The sequence below is a fragment of the Chionomys nivalis genome, chromosome X (assembly GCF_950005125.1).
Source record: "Chionomys nivalis chromosome X, mChiNiv1.1, whole genome shotgun sequence".
Classification (NCBI taxonomy): domain Eukaryota; kingdom Metazoa; phylum Chordata; class Mammalia; order Rodentia; family Cricetidae; genus Chionomys; species Chionomys nivalis.
In genome coordinates this window covers 99,161,219-99,182,777 of record NC_080112.1, presented here as the reverse complement: position 1 = coordinate 99,182,777, position 21,559 = coordinate 99,161,219, and the positions used below count along the sequence as shown (strand labels likewise).

The 21,559-nt window shown below is 42.2% G+C and overlaps 1 protein-coding gene across 1 annotated transcript; it reads left to right on the top strand.

Moving 5' to 3' along the window:
• Positions 1-14,988: 14,988 nt before the first annotated feature.
• LOC130867939 (adipocyte-related X-chromosome expressed sequence 1) lies at positions 14,989-16,419 on the top strand. The gene has a single exon (XM_057760162.1). It carries the CDS (start codon positions 15,149-15,151, stop codon positions 15,689-15,691), a length of 543 nt encoding a protein of 180 aa, XP_057616145.1. The 5' UTR covers positions 14,989-15,148; the 3' UTR covers positions 15,692-16,419.
• The last annotated feature ends 5,140 nt before the right edge of the window (positions 16,420-21,559 follow it).

Below are 21,559 nucleotides of genomic sequence, written 5' to 3'. Positions count from 1 at the left end.
TTCTTTGATGCTGATATCTCTGACTTGGCCACCTCCCCTTCATGCAGGCCCGTCTGCAAGGATTGCAGTTGGTGCAACAAAAGGTCTGGAAACCATTGACAGCTGCTTGCCAGGAGGGACTGGGTACACCCCTGATGCCACATCCCTTCCAGATCAGTGACTCCATTTGGGTCTGGAGACATCAGACTAAGAATCAGACACCGTGCTCCTGACCACCCCCACGGCGCTAAAGGTTGACAGAATTGCTGCCTGGATCCACGCATCACACGTCAAAGCGGTCCAGCCAGGACACTTCACTGACAATCAGAACCCGGGGTCAACATGGAGTCTCCAATGCACTCAAAACCCATTAAAGATAAGACTTGTCAGGGCCTAATATTAATCACGACCCTGGCCCTCCTTGTCCTAGATGCCAGGGTCTCGGGGAGCCCTCACATACCCCAAACAACTTACTTGGCAGGTGTTCTCCTGATCGGGGGATATGGTCTGGTCTGTCACTGGCCTTTACCCTCCTGGTGCCTGGTGGCCCAATCTTAGCCCTGATTTTTGCCAGCTGGCTGCAGCACTTGGGACTTGAGACATAGCTGCTTTTAAACATGATCAGCTAACACTTAATATAAAACCCATCCTCCTCCTGAGATAAGATTATTGTCCACCATGGTTGAAAAAAGCCCCCCCTTGGAAAAATACTAAAAACAGGGGACTACAGGCATGGAACAAGTAAATGGTCCTGCACCACGGGATACTGTCTACCCCTTAATATTTCTTTTACCCCCCCCCCCAAGGAAAGCAGGATTATCAAAGCTGGATAAAGGGACCACCTCGCCTCCTAATACTGGGGAAAGATTACAATCTGATAGAAGGAGCATACTCGGCCATTAACTCCACTCAGCCAGAGTTAACACAAGCCTGCTGGCTCTGCATGGCCCCTAGCCCCCCTTATTATGAAGAAATAGCCATAACTGGAAATATAACTTATGCTAGCAGCGTCCCAGAGTATGCAAGCATCAGAACATACACAAGTTAACCCTCCCTCAAATAGAAAGAGAAACATGCTGAGGAACTGTGCCCCGAACCTATCAGCCTTTTTGTAACCACACATTGACACTCCCCAAGGGAAACTATTACCTGCTTCCTCCCCCTGGGGCATGATGGGCTTGTAACTCGGGCCTAACTCCATGTGTGCCAACCCAGGTTTTTGATCAAATTCCAGACTATTGTATATTGGCACAGATACTGCCTCACATTACCTATCATGCCCCTGAGACTGTCCTGGACTATTTTTTAGAGGCAGCTCTCGCTCCAAGAGAAAACCCATTACCTTGACTTTGGCTATGCTACCCGGGATAGGAGGGGTTACCACAGGAATAGGAACAGGGGCTGCTGCACTGATACAAGGAAACAAGCTGACCTACCTTCAGGATATCTAGTACAGATTTGCAGGTCCTCAAAAACTTTTCTCCCTGTTAGAAAACTCTCTTTCCTCCCTGTCTGAAATGGTCCTACAAAACAGGAGGGGACTGGATCTGCTGTTTCTTAAAGAAGGGGGTTGTGCGCCACACTTAAGGAAAAATGTTGCTTTTATGCTGATTAGACAGGAATAGTAACTGAAACTCTGGACAAACTCAAAGATAGATTAGCCAAATGTCAAAAGGAATCTGAATCACAACAAAATTGGTTTAAAAACTGGTTTAATCGATCTCCTTGGTTTACAACCCTGATCTCCACAATCATGGGTCCTATAATTACTTTGATGCTCATCCTGACCTTTGGGCCTTGTATCCTTAGCAGGCTAGTCCAATTCGTTAAGGACAGGCTAATGGTTATCCAGACCATGGTCCTCCCTCAGCAATACCATGCACTTAGGCAAATGGACCCTGAGGCCAGCCAGACCCCAGAGCAAGATGAATGGATATAAGATTCTATTAATGATATAACCCAAGGGGGGAATGAAAGACCCCCATATTTGAAAGACCCCCCCATACTTAAAAGACCCCCATGCCCACATACTATGTTAAATTCTGCTGAAAATTTAGCTGGGCCCACGGGCTCAGCTGATGCTAAAACTCGATATCTATGGGTTGCAGACTCACTGACTAGACTAAGGAGAGGGATACTCCACCCCCAAAGACATCCTATCTAAATTGTCAACTTGCTACAGGGTGTTTTGTCTGTCTTTATGGTTTTTCGGGGAAATCCGAGAATAGATATGGGGCCATTCCCAGGATGAGCTAAGCCCACCAATTTGAAAGCCAATGAGATGCTTGTGCTATACTACCCTCTTATGTAATCATTTTTCCCTATAAATATGGCTGTTTGAATTTCCCCGGGGTGGGCAGTTGGCATAAGCTACTGTTGCACCCTCAGGCGCCTGTGTAATCAACAAAGACACCTCTTGCTGATTGCATCTGTTGGCCTGAATTATTGAGACTGGGGGATTTCTTCCACCGCCCTTGAAAATGAGGGTTTTTCAGCCCAACCACATGGCCTAGTCCACTTCAGCACGTCCTTTCAAACTGGCTCTTAGGTCCAAAAGGGGGCACGGAGATTGAATGCTCGGCATCCCGATACAAACAGATCTCTGCCTCAGCCAAGCCTGGTCCCGCAGGATTGACTGCAACCTGGGACTCGAATTCCTGGCATGAGCTCACAACTTCAACAGGAATCTGAAAACAACAAAAATAAGTACAAATGGCTCCCCCCAAAACTCTATAGCATAGACAAGAAAAGGGACTCACCAACATGCAGCCACTGTAGCCCAGAAGCAGGTTTTAAGCTTGGCATAGAGAACTCGAACTGTAGACTAGGGGCCTTTCAACACATGGCCTGCCATGTAGAAAAGGCCTACCCTAGCTCTGTAGAACCTCCAAAATGTTAGGAATATTTCCTAACATGAGCTCCCTGCCAACACAAAAATTCCCAATCAAGCCAAACCAAAACAAGCCAAATTAAAAAATATCCAGGTTTAATGGGAGTTCTGCACTCTTGGGTGGCCCCGAAGGGGATACTGGGAAGCCGCAGAAACGAGACCCCCAAGAGGAAGAAAGGGAGACCACGTGTTCTTCTTTTGAGGGATCACTTAAATACCCTGGGGAGTAGTCCTGACCCCTCCCCATTCCCAGGGAGGGGTCAGGACCTGGCCTGTTGGGATTTGGAGTCCAGACCAGGCCTTGGGGCTGGGATAGATGCAAGGGGCTGGGGCCTATGCTCCCAACGTGACAGGTTGTTTCCTAATTTTCTAAATAATTGCCACACTGATTTCCAAAGCAACTGTAGCAGCTTGCATTCCCACCAGCAATGCAGAAGTGTTCCCTTTATCCCACACTCTCTCCAGCATACGTTGTCATCAGTGTTTTTGATCTTGGCCATTCTTACAGGTGTAAAATGGAACCCCAGAGTTGTTTAGATTTGCATTTCTCTGATGCCAGCTTGCTATCTTGCATACTTCATCACCTTTTGTGGAATTATGTACTCCCAAATGAGTGGTCTCTATATCTAACAACTGGGCCATTAGAAAACAGAGAGAGATTTGATACACCAAGGACAAAGGCTGTGTGAAGAGGAAGGCAAATCTTGTGGTAACATCATCACAAACTAAGCAAAGGAGAAGCCACTAGAACCCAAAAGAGCTATGGTAGCATTTCCACCTATGTCATGCAGAAACAGGGCCCTGAATAGATCTAAGTGTCATATTCCTAACCTTTGTTTTATACTTAAGAATAAAAAAACCAGGGAGTGATGGCATATACCTTTAAACCTAACCCTAAGGAGGCAACTGCAGGCAGATCTCTGTGAGTTCAAGGCCAGCCTGGTCTACAGAGCAAGTTCCATGACAGCCAAGGTTGTGCACAGAAACCCTCTTGAAAAATCAAAGAACGAACAAACAAAAACCAACAACAATAAAGAAAATAAATCTCTGGTCTAAATCCATGAACATGCTGGGTGTGGTACTGGCCCATGCCTGTAAACCCCAGCACTTGACAGGTAAAGGCATAAAGACTGCCAGGAATTTGAAGCTAGACTGGGCTGCAAAGTTAACTCTAGGCCAGTCTTGTTTACAGTGTGAGATTCTGTCTTAAGAAAACAAAGGAATAAATGAACAAGCAAATGATAAACACAAAAAGGTTGTGCAAGCCTTAGGAAATTAATGCAATCACAAACATAACCTGCCTTGCTGTGCTGGAAATGGCTGTTTTCTTCTCACATATAGTTTTTCTGTAGTTTCAGAGTGTAGGCTTTCGTGTATTCCTATGAAGAAGGCTAGTTTTCAGCTTCCTCTCTCTGTAGTATTCTATTAAGAACCTCAATCAATTCCAGCTTGGTTTTTATAGATCACCTTAATTTGTGGTATTCTTTGCATAATTTCGCAAAGATAGCTTTGCAGGGAATCACATTCTTGGTTCAGTGTTGTTTACTTTCAGAGACTAAACTATTTTATTCCATGCATTTCTGGTTTCTGATGAAAAGTCAGGATTATTCTGAGATTTCTGCCTTTATGAGTTATTATTGTTTTCATCCTGCTTTTAGGATCCTTTCTTTTGTATTTTAGACCTCTTGACTATATCATGTCATGGGAGTGTTTCTTCTCTATTCATGTCTATTTGCACCTCTACATGGCTCTCGTATTTGGAAACCTACCCCAAAACCCACATCATTCTGTAAATTTGGCTTTTCTGCTATAATTTTATTAAATAGTTTGTCTATTCCATTTGATTTTATCTATGTCCTTTTTATACACCAAGAATTCTCTGATTTGGCTTTTTGAATGTGTTCCAGTCTTCACAAAATTATTATTCATGACCCTTAATTTTCCCCTTACCTATGTCTGCTTGTATTATTGCTTGACTTTGTCCTCTATCCCTGAAATGCATCCTTCTGCATGGTCCTGTCTACTAAATAATGATATAATGTTGTTTATTTGATTGGCTGTCTCCATCATTTCTCATATTTCTGTTTTTTTCAGTGTTTCATCTCCTTGCTAAAGTTTTTCTCCATATTTTAAACCTTTTCCTCTAGTTTGTTACATTCACTTTAGAGATTGTCTTGCCAAGAACATGGATAGATTTCCTTAATTCCTGAACTGGTTTATTTACTTCTTCTATATGATCACTGATTATTTTAAACAATAAAACTCTAAATTCTTTCTCAAACATTTCAGCTCTCTCTGTAATTCCTTATTCCTTTACATGGAAATTGGATGGTGATAGGTCATGCCATGAGTTACGATTATGTCGTATTTTTGTGTTACTTTGTCATGTTTTACATATCTGTTAGAGTTGCTTTATTTTGACTTTCTCTTCTTCCAAGCCAATTGGGATATTCTGTTTTCTGTGAGTATTCTTAGGGGAGGAATATCTGAGTGAAATTTGGCTATGGAAACTGGTGAAACTTGTTGTTCATATGAAATGAGTTGCTTAAATGATCTCATTGTGGCTTTGTGCCTACAGGAATGAAGGGTAGATCTGGACATTCAGTACCCCGATAACTAGATGGGCTCAAAACTTTATCCAATCCTTGAATTCTATGAAACCTACTGGAGTTAGTATTGTAGAATATTATTTTAAGATGTGTTACATTATTTTATGCTGTGGAATATTTGTTTAATGATGCAAAGATGTGCTATATTCTTTTTTAAAAGATTTATTTATTTACTCATTATATATGCAGTATTTTGCCTAAATGTATGCTTGCAAGCCAGAAGAGGGCACCAGATCTCATTACAGATGGTTGTAAGCCACCATGTGTTTGCTGGGAATTGAACTCAGGACCTTTAAGAAGAGCAGCTAGTGCTCTTAACCCCTGAGCCATCTCTCCAGGCTCATATTGTATTCTTTTAAATTGCATTTTATGTGGGAGTGTCATTTATCAATCTGTAGCTTTCATTGGTTAATTAATAAAGAAACTGCTTGGCCTGATAGGTTAGAACATAGGTGGGTGGAGTAAACAGAACAGAATGCTGGGAGGAAGAGAAAGTGAGGCAGATGCCATGCCTCTCCTCTCCAGGACAGACGCAATGAAGCTCCAGCTTAAGATGGACGTACGCTAGAATCTTCCTGGTGGGTCACCACCTCGTGGTACTACACACATTAATGGAGGTGGGTTGATAAGGATGTGAGTGTTGGCCAGTAGGAGGCTGGAGCTAATGGGCCAAGCAGTGTTTTTATGAATACAGTTTGTGTGTTGTTATTTCGGGGCATAAGCTAGCCAGGCAGCTGGGAGCTGGGCAGTGGGAACAGCTCCTCACTACAGCATTTGTTTAACTCTACAAGGCTGTGTTACTTTGTCTGTCTAAAATACCTGTTTTGCCTAATAAAGAGCTGAATGACCAATAGCAAGGCAAGAGAAAGGATAGGTGGGGCTGGAAGGCAGAGATAATAAATAGGAGAAAAAGAGAGAAAAGAGATTAAAGAGCATGAGAACAAAGAGAGGAAGATGCTAGGGGCCAACCATCCAGCCACCCAGCCACACAGCCAGCCACGGAGTAAGAATAAAAGTAAGATATACAGAAGTAAGAAAAGGAAAAGGCCCAGAGGCAAATGGTAGATGGGATAATTTAAGTAAAGGAAAGCTGGCTAGAAACAAGCCAAGCTAAGCTGTGCATTTATAAGAAACAATAAGCCTCTGTATGTGATTTATTTGGGAACTGGGTGGTGCCCCCCAGAAAAAGCCAAAAGAGTAAAGAGTAAAAACAACCACCAACATTTTGGCATTCCAGAGTTAGACTCGAGTATCCATCTAGAGGCTGAGAAAGCTGAAAAAAAAATGCCCCTTTAAAAGCACTTAAACAGCATTTTTTCATACTAAATAGAACAAAAACCTAAGTAAAATGATGCCTGCCACAGTGCAGGGCACTGGCATTCCATAGCTGGGGGGTTGACTGTGGTTCCAGGTCAAACAACCTCCAGTCAGAAAGTGTAAACCAAATAAACCCTTTTTTCCTGTATTTAGTTACCTTTCTACTGCTGTACCAGTGTTCCATCACCAGGAAACTTGTAGAAGAAAGCATGTAATTTGGGCTCACAGTTACAGAACATAGTAGAAACCATGAACAGCATGACAGGGAGTGTAAGGACAGAAAGGCAGACATGGCATCAGAATAGTAACTGAAGGCTTATATCTGATCTACAACCATGAGGGAGAGGGATAAAGAAAGAGCACTAAGGCTTGGGCTTTTGAAATCTCAAAGCCCACCTCCAGTGACACACCTCCTCCAACATGTCTACATTCAGATATATAAGCATATGAGGGTCAATATTGGTCAAATTTATCATAGCCACATAAAAACAATGATTATAAGACTTAATTAGGGTTACTCTTGCTGTGATGAAACAACATGATCAAAAGGCAAGTTGGAGAGCAAAGGGTTATATTTGTATTATACTACTTATTACTGTTCATCACTGAATGAAGTCAGAACAGGAACTAACACAGAGCAGGAGCCTGGAGGCAGGAGCTGACACAGAGTCCATGGAGGGTTGCTGTTTACTGGCTTGCTTCCACTGACTTGCTTCCCCTGTTTTCTTATAGAACCCAGGACCACCAGCTCAGGAATGGCACCACGCACAATGAGTTGGGCCCTCCTCCATTAATCACTAATTGATAAAATGTCCTAGAGCCCAATCTTAAGGAGGCATTTTCTCAATTGAGGTTCCCATCTATCAAATGACTCAAGCTTGTGTCAAGTTGACATAAAACTAGCCAGCACAGAAGTGATATACAGAATACTAAAAACATCTGTTGAAATCTTCCCAAAATGTCCCTGTGGGCACAATAATAGTGAATCCGCATCTTTCTTTATCTGCTTTGTTCTTAACAGGGGCTCATGAACAGCACTAGGACAGGGATAGTAGAAACCACACAGACAAGAGCCTTAAGCCCTGACACCTTAATGAAGCCACACAAGTCTGTCCATTCCCATTATATCAAAAAGCAATGTCCCCATTCCTCAGTTCTTGATTGCAGCATCTTATGCATGTATGCATGTGCACACACACACACACACACACACACACACACACACGTACAGATAGGACTCTTTAAAATAGGAGATTCACTTCTTTGACTGTCTCATGCTGCATCATAAGGTCAATATATTTTCCAAGTTTGGGTTTTCTTAATAAAAATTTTTTTCCTTCTGGCTCAGCCACCAGCCCTCTCTAATATGAGCATTTATCAAAGATTTATTTATTGTATCTTTGTGTAGGCCAAAAAGACCTATTTCCATGCTGACCAAAGGTCAGAGAGTTGGGACTTGTTTCTAGTTCCTTCAAGGTTATTGTGCTTCTACCTCAGACAAAGGTTTCACCTAGTTGTTAATCAGACAGTTCTGCTCTCTCGAGGTTATTTTCAACTAGTGTGACTAATTGTCAGACCTTGTGCTCCAGGAATAGAGAAATAGTTTGTCCCTACCTCAAACAAAAGTCCTTTGTGTTACTCCTACTTTTTTTGGGACAGGGGTATTTTAAGCAGTAGGAAATTAAATGCGGGTGAATTTTTAGTACTCACGTGGTATAGGAAGTCCTTCTGTCTACGTGTGGCTTTTATTTGTTAATGAATAAAGAAACTGCTTTGGCCTATAGCAAGGCAGAACTTAGCTAAGCTGGGAAAAACTAAACTGAAGCCTGGGTGAAAGAAGGCAGAGTCAGAGAGAAGCCCTGTAGCCCCACCAGAGACAGATGCCAAACCTTGCTGGTAAGCCATAGCCATGTGGCAATATACAGATTAATAGAAATGGGTTAAATTAAGATGTAAGAGTTAGCCAATAAGAAGCTAGAGCTAATAGGCCAAGCAGTGATTTAATTAATACAGTTTCTGTGTGGTTATTTTGAATCTGGGCACCCTGGAACATACAAACAGCCTCCTACTACACTCACAGAAATTTGCTCCCAATACTATACTATGTTTCTCCATTTTATTATTTTCATTCATGTCTTCATGTTCTTTACTATATTTCTAAATCCCCATGCCCTTACCCTGGCGAGAGGCATTTTGTTGAGGCTGGTCCTGACTTATTTTGTGTAAATGTGTGAATGCCTGAATACATATATATGCACTGTGTATGTGGGCCGGGTGCCTGCACGATCTAAAAGAAGACATCTGATCCCCTAGAACTGAAGTTATGGTGGTTGTAAGCTTCTGTGCAGGTGCTGGGAACCAAATAAAATTCTTTATGGAACTACAAGTTCTCTTAACTAAAGTACCATCTCTCCAGTCTGCCTCTAATATATTGTTTTTCATAGATTTTTTTAAATTTTTTTCATAGATTTTTTTATGTCTTAATTGGTTCAGAGCTTAAATGTAAAATTATATTTTGAGATCTTGTAATGATAGAATCAATATAGAGCAAGATTGTAGGGAGAAAAGGTGAACTAGGCATGCATGTATATATGCATGTATCTGCCTTAATGCTGACAAGGAAAGACCGTCTTTGAGATGCCAAGCACAATACACACTTGCTCAGAGTAGACTATTTCCATGAGTTTTGAAGGGAGAGGACTTGGGCTTAGCAACTGCTTGCTATCGTTGCAAATGCATTAATCAGGAAAGTGATTGCTATGAGACAGAAGGCATGATATAGAGAGAGGCAGAAATTGGTTCATGATTGAAGCATCTTTAAATGGATAAGCATATCAAGAAGGGAGAAGAGGAATTTTTATTGGAATTGCAGTGAGTCTTTAGATTTGGGAAAATTAACATATAATTATGTTATATAAATACAATAATCCCAGTCTTCTGACCCATGAACAAGATGTGCTTTCCAGTTGACTGACTCTTTAATTATTGTAGCAACATCTAGTAGTATTTAATCTACAGATACAACTTCTTGTAAATATATTATCCACACAGATGCTTCATATTTTGTAGTAATTTTTAAATGACAGTATTTTTAAAATGCAAATACAGGTTATTATAAATTTGCCCAAATTTTCAGTGACCAAATATGTAATAGTAGCTGTTGAGGGGAAAAAAGCTTAGTAGCACAGTTCTAAGTACTTCCTGATTAACATGCATTTCCCTGTACATCCACATTTGCTCTAAGAAGTTATTGAAAATATACAGAAACTAGGATCAAAGTATCAATTTTTATCTGTTGACAATCTATGGAAAATCAGTTTGTTGAGATAACATAGTTCAGTAGGATTTAATTAATATATGTGGCTCAAAATGAATCTGTTGAAAAGTGTGGTTTTACTTCTTCACCTTCCAGCAAATTCACCATAATCCATTCCCATTTATTCATTTATCCTATGTTTGAATCAACCTGACTTGAGTCACATCTTTCTCAGAGTTGTCCCTTTTTTATTAATACATTTTCTACAATTTAGTCAATAAATTTCCCTTCAAGATTGCATCAATATTAAGTTGATACCTTCCTTCCCAGAATTCTTTTAGCATAAACTTTGCTGTCTAAAACTATCTCCTCATACAAAGGGAATAGTACTACCTTGTGGGAATACCCTCTGTGTGCTGTGATTACCACTGATGAATAAAGAAACTGCCTTGGCCTGTTGATAGGGCAGAACTTAGGTAGGCAGGGAGGACTGAACTGAATGCCGGGAGAAAGAAGGGTGGAGTCAGGGAGGTGCCATGGATCCGCCACCAGAGACAGATGTGCCGAAAATTTGCTGATAGGCCACAGCCTCGTGGTGATGCACAGATTAATAGAGTTGGGTTAAATTAATATGCAAGAGTTAGCCAATAAGATGCTAGAGCTAATGGGCCAAGCAGTGATTTAATTGAATACAGTTTCTGTGTGGTTATTTTGAGTGTAATCTAGCCAGATGGCCAGAAAGAACAAGTGACCTCCTTCCTCCAACTAAATGGCATGCTGGGAGGAAGCCACTAACACTACCTACATCAGAAGATAGATTTTTTTTAATAAATGTCTAAAAATAGTGATGTACAGTGTATGGTATCTAGTCTACCCTCAGAATATGGAGCTTCCCTGCACTTTGCCTCCTTTATTTAGTCACAGCAATACCTCTGACATCAATATCATGGACTGACTACATAATAACCATGCATAAGCACCCATCTGTTAGGTAAGTCTTGTTCCACTGTCTAGTGTATAGGAGCAGTTGCAGGATAAAGTTGGGAGGAGGAAAAGAAAGCATTATTGCACAACTTCCAGTGAACTGAGTCTGCCTTTCCCATCTAAATGCTTTCATCTTTATTCCACATGCTTTATTTCTTCCTCCCCATCTTTTACTATAACATCAGAGGAGAGTGCCTAATCTACAATGCAGAATCTGAGGTTCAGCATGAAGAAACAAGTCTGTTGTAGAGTTAGTTGCATCGATTCCTGGAGAGATTGAGTATTCACCATGGGGAAACCTTTAGTAAGACACTACCCTTCACCAGTCTTCTCCACACAAGCAAATAATTCTGAATATATCCAAACTACAAGGAATACTCTGGAGTTGAGATCCTATATGGAAAAGCACACTGTCAGTCTCAGGTAGAGAGAAGGACCAAGGAGTTCTTTAGAGTAACTGTATCAGCAGATGCCTCAGTACTCCTGGAACTGCATTAAATCAATGGTGCTTAAACTTGCACTGTTTAGGACAAGCAAGAGTAAAGATTCAGCTACCCAGAATAAGGGGCTCATACAGAAGAAGCCAGTGAAGTGTCATCTCTGAGACATGTTAGAGGAATAAGAGTGAAAACATTAGAGTTTCATCTTTAGGGCATTTGGTAAGCAACTACCCAGAACCAGCCTCATCTAAACAAAAGGGTCAGACAGAACACCAATTCTTCTAGTAAACATCAAACAGAATACCAATCCTTCTAATAAACAGGATTACTCTCTAGAGCTTAGTGATTCCAGGTGGAGAAGAACCTTATGTTCTCAGGTAGATCAAATGGCCAAGGCACTTGAATCAATTACATCAATAAAGACCGTCCAGTTATCCCAGAACTCTGCAGAGTGCCATTAAATTACTTGGATTAAAACGTTGATATATGAAGTCAGAAATTTTCCAAGCATGAAACCCTTCATCAAAAATCTGCTTATCTACTTTTCACCAACCTATGCAGATCTTGTCTGCTAGACCTGGGATCTGAAGACCTAAAAGAATGCGGTGGGCTGCAGTCTGATGTTGTAGACAACCTCACTTCAGTTCCAGTGCCCTTTTATATGTGAGTGTAACAAAGAAAGCAATGATCCAAAGAAGGCTGTTTGAGTTCAGAAAAACATGATCAGAAAAATCTAAATAAACTCCAGTGGGCACATATTGTCTATACTGGGTTTTAAGGTCTAAGTTGATGAGGACTACTGATCAGGTTTCTTCCTCAAGAGAGCACCAGATCTCATTACAGATGGTTGTGAGCCATCAACCATGTGGTTGCTGGAAATTGAACTCAGGACCTTTGGAAGAGCAGGCAGTGCTCTTAACTACTGAGCCATCTCTCCGGCCAGTACTAAATATTAACTGAGCAGACCTTTCCCAGAACTTTCTCTGGACAGACCAATTTAAACACAATTTCCTGACACAAACTATAGATTGTATCTAGGAAGGCACGAAAGCAAGGTAGAAGGCTATATCAAGATTCAAAGTATCCCAACCATCCTAATCCCCCGAGCTCCTCCCATCCTCCCCTTCTCTACGGGAGCAGCGAAGTATATATCCTATCTAAGAGAGACATCTTAGGGTTGGCAAGAAACTTGACTCTAGAGGGGTTAGCAGGTGTCCAGGGAGATGTCCCCAGCTGGTACCTTGGGCAACTAAGGAGAGGGAACCTGAAATGACCCTATCCTATACTGATGAATATCTTGCATATCACCTTAGAACCTTCATCTGGCGATGGATCGAGGTAGAGACAGAGTCTCAGTTTGGAGCAACGGTCTGAGCTCTTAAGGTCCAAATGAGGAGCAGAAGGAGGGAGAACATGAGCAAGGAAACCAGGACCACGAGGGATGCACCCACCCACTATGACAGTGGAACTGATTTATTGTGAGCCCACCAAGGCCAGCTGTACTGGGACTGAATAAGCATTGGTTGAAACTGGACTCTCTGAGCATGGCGGACAATGAAGGCTGATGAGAAGCCAAGGACAATGGCACTAGGTTTCGATCCTAATACATGAACTGGCTTTGTGGGTGCTTAGCCTGCTTAGACGCTCACCTTCCTGGACATAGATAGAAGACCTTCGTCTTCCCGCAGGGCAGAGAATTTGGACTGCTCTTCAGTATTGAGAATGGTGTGGGGGGAGGAGAAGAGGAGTGGGGATAGGGGGAGGGGAGTGGGGGGAGGGGGCAATATTTGGGAGGAGGGGAGGGAAATGGGAAACAGGGAGAAGGTGGAAATTTTAATTAAAAAAGAATAAAAAAAAAAGATTCAAGGTACACTAACCAGATTGGGTTCTATAGCTATATTCTGATATTCAACAAGAATAAGCATGTTTTATAAATTGAATGTGATTGTTTATCACAGGAGGCCCCAAATCACATCCAAGAGCAATCCAGGGAACCAAACTGCATTTGAGGTAAAAGGCCCTCTGCCTTTTTTTCCTGGAGTCTCCCTCACAGCTCCCCAAGGCATTGTTCACTTTCATCATACTTTTGACCAAGTTCTGACACTTCTACTGGTGCTTATTAAACTTGAAGATATTTGAGTCTATTCCAAGCCTTCTGAATAGAAACCATGGAATTGGGGTGGGTCGTTTCCACCTGATTCTGATGGTCATTGAGCTTTGAAAAGTACTGATGCCCCCTTGCAACAAGATATTCAGTATCTTGAATCATTTTGGGTATTATTTCATTCTTTTCGGTTGTAAAATTTCTATCTTTTCTTGATTGCGAGGAATACCTTCGATTTACTAATAGTCGTCTAGTGATGTATATACAAAGCACTGGCCAAGCACTGTGAAAACAACATGAAGAACAAGACAGAAAGGGGTCCTGGATCTCTCACCATAGTGGAATAGCAAAACTGTGTGAGAAAACAATTAACCAGGCAAGTTATGTGAGGATTTGTGTTTGATGAAAATAAACAGAAAGACTGCAATTAGTTCCCGCCCACCCAGACCCAAATAATCACACAGAAACAATATTAATTACAACACTGATATATTTCTAGCTATCTCTTAAATCTTAAATAACCCATTTCTATTAATCTCTGTATTGCCACGAGGCTGTGGCTGACCAATATGGTTCCGGGTGTCCTTCTTCTTAGGCAGCAGCTCCAAGGCATTTCTCTGACCCTGCCTACTCTCTCTCTATCTCTGTTCTTTTTTCCCACCTGACTTTACTCTGCTAAGTCATCGGCCCAAATAGCTCATCAATCAATAAAAGCAACACAAATCCCACATCAAACAGAGGATTACACACCCGGAGTTATCAGTGAAGGCCGAGTCCTGAATGATAAGAAGCCAGCAGGGACAAGCCATTTCTTGATATGCTTGCACTGTGTGGGCCCCAGTTGTCCAGGAGCAGAGGACAAACCCAGCGGCTGGAGCCTGGCAGATAACACACAGGCTGATGGAGGATGAGGTAGAAAGAGCAGATGTAGCACAGAGTCTGGGCCACTTGTTTAACACTATGACTGTGTTTTGAGTGTGGAGGATCCCAGTAGGGAAGTGACAGGAACTGTAGGTGATGATGGCTGCTCTCTGTGCAGAGAATGGACTGCAGGGTGAGCTAGTGTGGGGGAACAGCCATCAGGAACCTGTTGCAGAAGGCCAACGGAGGGGCTAGGCTGTATGGAAGCCATGATGCAGCAGTGTGCAAAGGGAAGGGTTCCCTGGACAGGGCAGATGGGACCTTCAGTGACTGTGTCTGGGTGTGGAGGATGAGGTAGCTCAAGTCCCCCTGGGCTTATTCAGCCACACAGAGACACAGTGCTGCTGTTTCCTGTCAGATGCCCCAAGTGCCTTAGACTATCTATCAGCTGACAGTGGTGGTAGGGTTAACCAGTGACTTGGGGGAAAAAAAGAACAGGCAACGTGGGCGGTGCGCGCTCCAGGGACGCGTGCGCGCGCCCAGCATTCCGCGCGAGCCAGAGGAAGGCAGAGGGAACGCGAGCGAGCAGACGGCAAGCCCTGCCCAGCGAGCGAGTCACTGTGAGCAAGCTGAGCTAGCGAGCGAGAGAGCGAGCGAGCGAGCGCCAGTGGAGCCCGCGTGGAGGGAGCCGCCGATCCATCCCGCAACATGAACAGCCTGCTCTCGCGGGCGAACTCGCTGTTCGCCTTCACGCTGAGCGTCATGGCGGCGCTCACCTTGGGCTGCATCCTCACCACCGCCTTCAAAGACAGAAGCGCGCCAGTGAGCCTGAAAGTCTCCAGGGTCCTGCTCAAAAAAGTGGAGGACTTCACCGGACCCAGAAAAAGAAGCGACCTGGGCTTCATCACGTTCCACATCTCTGCGGATTTGGAGAAGACTTTCGACTGGAACGTCAAGCAGCTCTTCCTTTACCTCTCGGCAGAATATTCCACGAAAAGCAACGCTGTGAACCAGGTGGTCCTGTGGGACAAGATCCTTCTGCGAGGAGAGAACCCCAAGCTGGATCTGAAAGATGTCAAAAGCAAGTATTTTTTCTTTGACGACGGGCACGGTCTCAAGGGAAACAGGAATGTCACTTTGACTCTGTCTTGGCAAGTTATACCGATTGCTGGCATTCTGCCTCTTGTGACTGGATCTGGACGCGTGTCTGTCCCGTTTCCAGATTCGTATGAAATAGCCACGACTTTCTGAAGAATTCTCTCTGCGTATGTGTTAAGGAATAGTAGTTAAAAACTGTCAAGAATCTGAAGAAACTCGTGCTATAAACTTTCTGTGTGGCATTCGTGCGTGTTCACATCGAATGTGATTTAGAGGCAGACTTTTGCTCATGTTGAAGCATGCTTGATGCCTGAAAAACAGTTAATGTGATTATTTGGTAGATTAACAACTTTTTCTGAAGAGTGAATACATCTGTAATCTGTAAATCATTGTAACACCTTTAATGGCTGTATGTCTAAGAAATATGGGTCTTTCCAGGTTTTCCCTACTAAAGTTTTCGTGTTTTGCATTGTTTTTAAATAATTTTTTACATTGTCATTGAGAGTTGAAATGTTTGCATGACTTCCCCACTGAGTGAAGCTTGTTTCAGTGTGTATACTAGGTGCTAATTATGTACAATTATCAGAAAGTCTCCACTTTCATAATGTTTCATAACGTATAATTTTCCATTTGCAAACTCTCTTATATGCTATCCTATTCTATTGCCAATAATCTAGTGATGTATATAATACAAACATAGGCTCTTTGAAGATGAAGAATGTAAAAGACTGAAGTTTTTGGAATCCAAGCTTCAATAGCTAGCAAAGAATGGATTCAGACTTTGATCTTGGATAGTTTAATTCCCTAAGTTTATTCCATCTCTTATGCCTGAGATAACATTGTAGTACAGTTTCATTTATAATGAACATTGTATTTTAATAACCCTGAAACCCTTTGTCTTGATGTTTCTGAAATTACATAAAAGTGCTTGAACACAAATTGTAAAAAAATGCTATAGAATACTCTCTGTGTATTTGTTTTCTTTATAACAGAAGTATAAAAACCCAAATATTTCTAAAATAAGTTGGATATTATACATATAAAAGCACACAATTAAATATGTGATTTGATTTTTTTCTGCTGTGGGAAAATCAATAATCTCCAAGATAGCATTTACAGGGTAGCTTTAAGGGAAAGGAGGAAGAGACCTGGTCAGTCATCATCATCAACTTAGACCATGAAACCCAATATGGACAATGGTCTAATTCTTAAGGGAAAGAGAGATTCGAGAAGGGTTATATAGCACAGGTGATATGGAAGTAGAAGACAGAATACCATAATTTACGCATGGAGAAGCACTGTATTTTCACCATCCGTGGTGACACATTATTACTATTTCCAAAATAGTGCATACCAATGGAAACCCTAAGGAAACAAGTGTGGAGGTGTCATGAAAATTTAACTGCTCTCTGACTCAGGTATACAATTCCTGGGAATACACCCAAAGGACTTTATATCCTACTGCAGGGACACTTGCACATCCACATTTATTACTGCTCGTTTCACAAGAGCAGGAAATGGAATCAGCCTAGATGCCCATTAAGAGATATGAAAATATGGTACATATATGCAATCTAATCTATTCAGCCATAAAAAGGCGAGATTTTCCTGGAAATAGGCATATATGATGGAGGAAGGTCATTGGTTAATTAAAAAAGAAACTGCTTGGCCCTCATAGGTTAGAACATAGGTGGGTGGAGTAAACAGAACAGAATGCTGGGAGGAAGAGGAAGTGAGCTCAGATGCAGGGCAGCTCCTCTCAGAGACAAATGCAATGCAGCTCATCACCAGGGCATATGCGATGAAGCTCCAACCCAGGATGGACGTAGGCTAGAATCTTCCCGGTAAGCGCACCTTGGGGTGCTACACACATGAATAGAAATGGGCCAAGCAGTGTTTAAATGAATACAGTTTGTGTGTTGTTATTTTGGGGCATAAGCTAGCCAGGCTACCAGGAGCTGGGGCGGCAGGAACATAGCCTGCAGCTCCTATAACAGAATGGTGCCCAGACGTGGGGCAACTGCTTCCACATAAAGTCTGAGAAAGCTTGGAAAGAATAGAGTAAAGCATGTTTTCTTGGTAGCAGCAATTTCTTGGGTCTGCTCTGCTTGCTAGAGGCAAGCAAACGCTCTCATCATAGAGAGGCTTCCTGACTCAGCTTTAGCTGCAAAACCCTGCAGCTCATTAAGAGGTCCTGCCACGAAACACTTAAATGGTATTGATAAAAGCTGACTGCATGCTTGTTTGTTTTCAGCCATAGCAGGAAAAAAGTTGTGCTGTTTTAAAATGCCAGCTTTGTGGGCCGTCCGGCCAGGGAAAACTCTGACTTTCAAGCAGGCAGCCCTGACTACGGAGCTTTTGAGTGTTGCTTAATACTGTTGCAGCTTGCTTGCTGGCAAGGACCTTGAAACACTGTAGAGTTGTGGCGATGAACAGGGCTCTGGCGGGTACTTCAGCCACAAGGCTGGAATGGCAGAAAGCTAAGGAATGGGCTGGATCCAGCCGCCAAAGCCACGGCTTTAATCCTACCTATATTGCTTGGTAAATTAAGGACTCATGTGGTCAGAAAAACAGAGAGAGATACAGTAAAGAGAGCGGAGCATCAAAAACAAAGAAAACTTCTAAATGATTTACAGTGTGTTAAAAATATATGCAGGCTAAAAGTTAAAGTTTTTAAAAGTAAAAAAAAAAAGGAAGGAAGGAAGGAAGTAGTTGGGTGTGGTAGTACACACCTTTAATCCCAACACTTGGGAGGCAGAGGGAGATTGACCTCTGTGACTTCAAGGTATGGTAGCACATGCCTTTAATCCCAATGCCTGGAAGGCAGAGACAGAAGGATCTCTGAGAGTTCAAGGACAGTCTGGTCTACAGACTTATTCCAGGACAAATATATACAGAGAATATAAAATTAAAGTAAAAATAAACGAAATAGAGGTTAAAATAAAGTGCACAAAGATGGAAAATACACAGAGAATTTTGATACTGTATGCTATTATGCTCTGTTTGAATTGTTTGAATGCTGAAGAAGGAGCAACAGCTGCTAAAAGATATTTGTTTATAAATGCTACTGAACTAATCCAACATAGATATTTTGAAAATACCTTGGCTTCAGAATTTGGATCTAAGGATATGATACTTTGGAAAAGAGATTCTTCTTTTGTTTTCACAGACGATGACACCCTGCAGATTGCTTCCATCCCAATATAGTATGATAGACCACGCCCTCCTGAAAGGTTGCTGTGAACACCTTCAAAAAATTACTTCACTCAATTGACGACTGAGATGAACCTAGCACACAGGTTATACCATGAAATATCTGATTAACAGCGCCCCCATTCAGCAGGAAGCAGTTTGGAGAGAAATAACTACGTCCATATTCCCAAATATTGTTTATAAATGTTCTTTTACATTTAAAGGGGGAGATGATATAGGTATGAATACTTTGCATTGCTATAGATTTTAAGGTCAATTTTGTTATATGTATATGTATTTCTGATATTGATTAAGGTATTGTGATTGTGTAGCTCATGTAAAAATGTTATGTATATAAGTTGTTAATGAATAGTTATCTATAATAGTCAAGTTTGTAGTCATGTTAGATTTTCTAGATGTACATAGATATATTTTAGATAGACATTCTTCATATCTTTCAAAAACTACGGAATATGCTATTTAATGTTTTAACTGTTTTGTTATATGTAATTTTGCTATGTTAAAGTTAAAGCCTTCCTTTTTTTGTTTAAACAGAAAAAGGGGAAATGATGGAGGAAGGTCATTGGTTAATTAAAAAAGAAACTGCTTGGCCCTCATAGGTTAGAACATAGGTGGGTAGAGTAAACAGAACAGAATGCTGGGAGGAAGAGGAAGTGAGCTCAGATGCAGGGCAACTCCTCTCAGAGACAGACGCAATGCAGCTCATCGCCAGGGCAGATGCAATGAAGCTCCGACCCTGGATGGACGTAGGCTAGAGTCTTCCCGGTAAGCGCACCTTGGGGTGCTACACACATGAATAGAAATGGGCCAGGCAGTGTTTAAATGAATACAGTTTGTGCGTTGTTATTTTGGGGCATAAGCTAGCCAGGCTACCAGGAGCTGGGGCGGCAGGAACACAGCCCGCAGCTCCTACAACACATATATGCCCAAAGGAGACCTTAACTTCTAGGTTTTACCTGTGTATTTTGGAGGGAAAGAGTGTATGTGGTTGCCAAGTGACCAAAAAGGGATCTATGAAAGGAGTCAATAGAGGCTTCACTTTAAAGGAGGAAGTGGACACAGAAACAGAAGATATGTGATGTGATACAGAAGAGGAATGCTGAAAATGGAAGGGTTTGGACAAGTAGCGGGGAGCACAATTGGGGAGATGAAAGGGGGGATAGGCAACCAAAACTAAGTATGTATAACAATGGCGTAAGGAAATGCTATTACAGTTACCTCATATGAATACATCACTATTTAATTGTAAACCCCGACCAGTCCTGTAAAATTTCGATGGTCCTATAACTCCTGTGTCACAAGACCATATGCGAGCTAGGAACTAAGCCTGGAGACTTAAAATCACACGTATACACAGACAGAGAGAGAGACATGGACATGGGTCACTATTGATACAAGAATGCCAAATGCCCCCCTTTATTGTGCTCAGGGGCAGCTTATATAGGGATCCTTAGCCACACCAAGCTCTCAGGATCTTTCAGCTGCAGGCCCATCAGCGTGTCATCAAGGTCTCGTGGTCAGAGCAGCTGCAGGTGAGGTCTCATGCTCAGAGAAGCTGCAAGCAGAAAAGTCAAGGGGCCAGGAATCTATAGCTCCCAACATTTACTTACATGTGTTCTACCAAATGTGTATGTAGCTGTACAGTTCATGAAGAAGTATGAGGAATTGAATTTTTCTAACTTTGATTTCTAAAAATCAAAGGTGTAGCATCATGCATATTAAACTGGTTTTGGCTTCTGGTTTGTTCATTAAACATTATAGGGTCTTCATTTGTTTATAGATAAAAAGACAAAATTGGAGAAAGTCACGTGACATTATTTTTGTTTAGCTTATTCACAGAAGTTTGAACAGAAAAGCACTTTAGCGAATTTTGCGTGCAAATGGATGGAAATAGAAAACACTATCCTGAGTGAGGTATCCCAGACCCAAAAAGAGGAACATGGGATGTACTCACTCATAATCGGTTTCTAGCCATAAATAAAGGACATTGAACATATAATTTGTGATCCTAGAGAAGCTAAATAAGAAAGTGAACCCAAAGAAAATCGTATAGTCATCCGCCTGGAGAGGGGAAGTAGACAAGATTGCAGGGCAAAAACTGGGAACTTGCGGGTGAGGTGGCATGGGGCAAAGGGGAAATGGGATGAGAAACATGAGAAGGGGAGGATGGGAGGAGCTCGGGGGATTGGGATGGTTGGGATATAGGAAGGTTGGATACGGGAGCAGCGAAGTATATATCCTAACTAAGGGAGCCATCTTAGGGTTGGCAAGAGACTTGACTCTAGAGGGGTTCGCAGGTGTCCAAGGAGATGTCCCCAGCTGGTACCTTGGGCAACTGAGGAGAGGGAACCTGAAATGACCCTATCCTATACTGATGAATGTCTTACATATCACCTTAGAACCTTCATCTGGCGATGGATCGAGGTAGAGACAGAGACTCAATTTGGAGCAATGGTCTGAGCTCTTAAGGTCCAAATGAGGAGCAGAAGGAGGGAGAACATGAGCAAGGAAATCAGGACCACGAGGGATGCACCCACCCACTGTGACAGTGGATCTGATTTATTGTGAGCCCACCAAGGCCAGCTGTACTGGGACTGAATAAGCATTGGTTGAAACTGGACTCTCTGAGCATGGCGGACAATGAAGGCTGATGAGAAGCCAAGGACAATGGCACCAGGTTTCGATCCTAATACATGAACTGGCTTTGTGGGAGCTTAGCCTGTTTACACGCTCACCTTCCTGGACGTAGATAAAAGACCTTCGTCTTCCCGGAGGGCAGAGAATTTGGACTGCTCTTCAGTATCGAAA

Excerpts from the sequence above, each read along its gene's own strand:
- LOC130867939 (XM_057760162.1), top strand. The coding sequence starts at position 15,149 with ATGAACAGCCTGCTCTCGCGGGCGAACTCGCTGTTCGCCTTCACGCTG.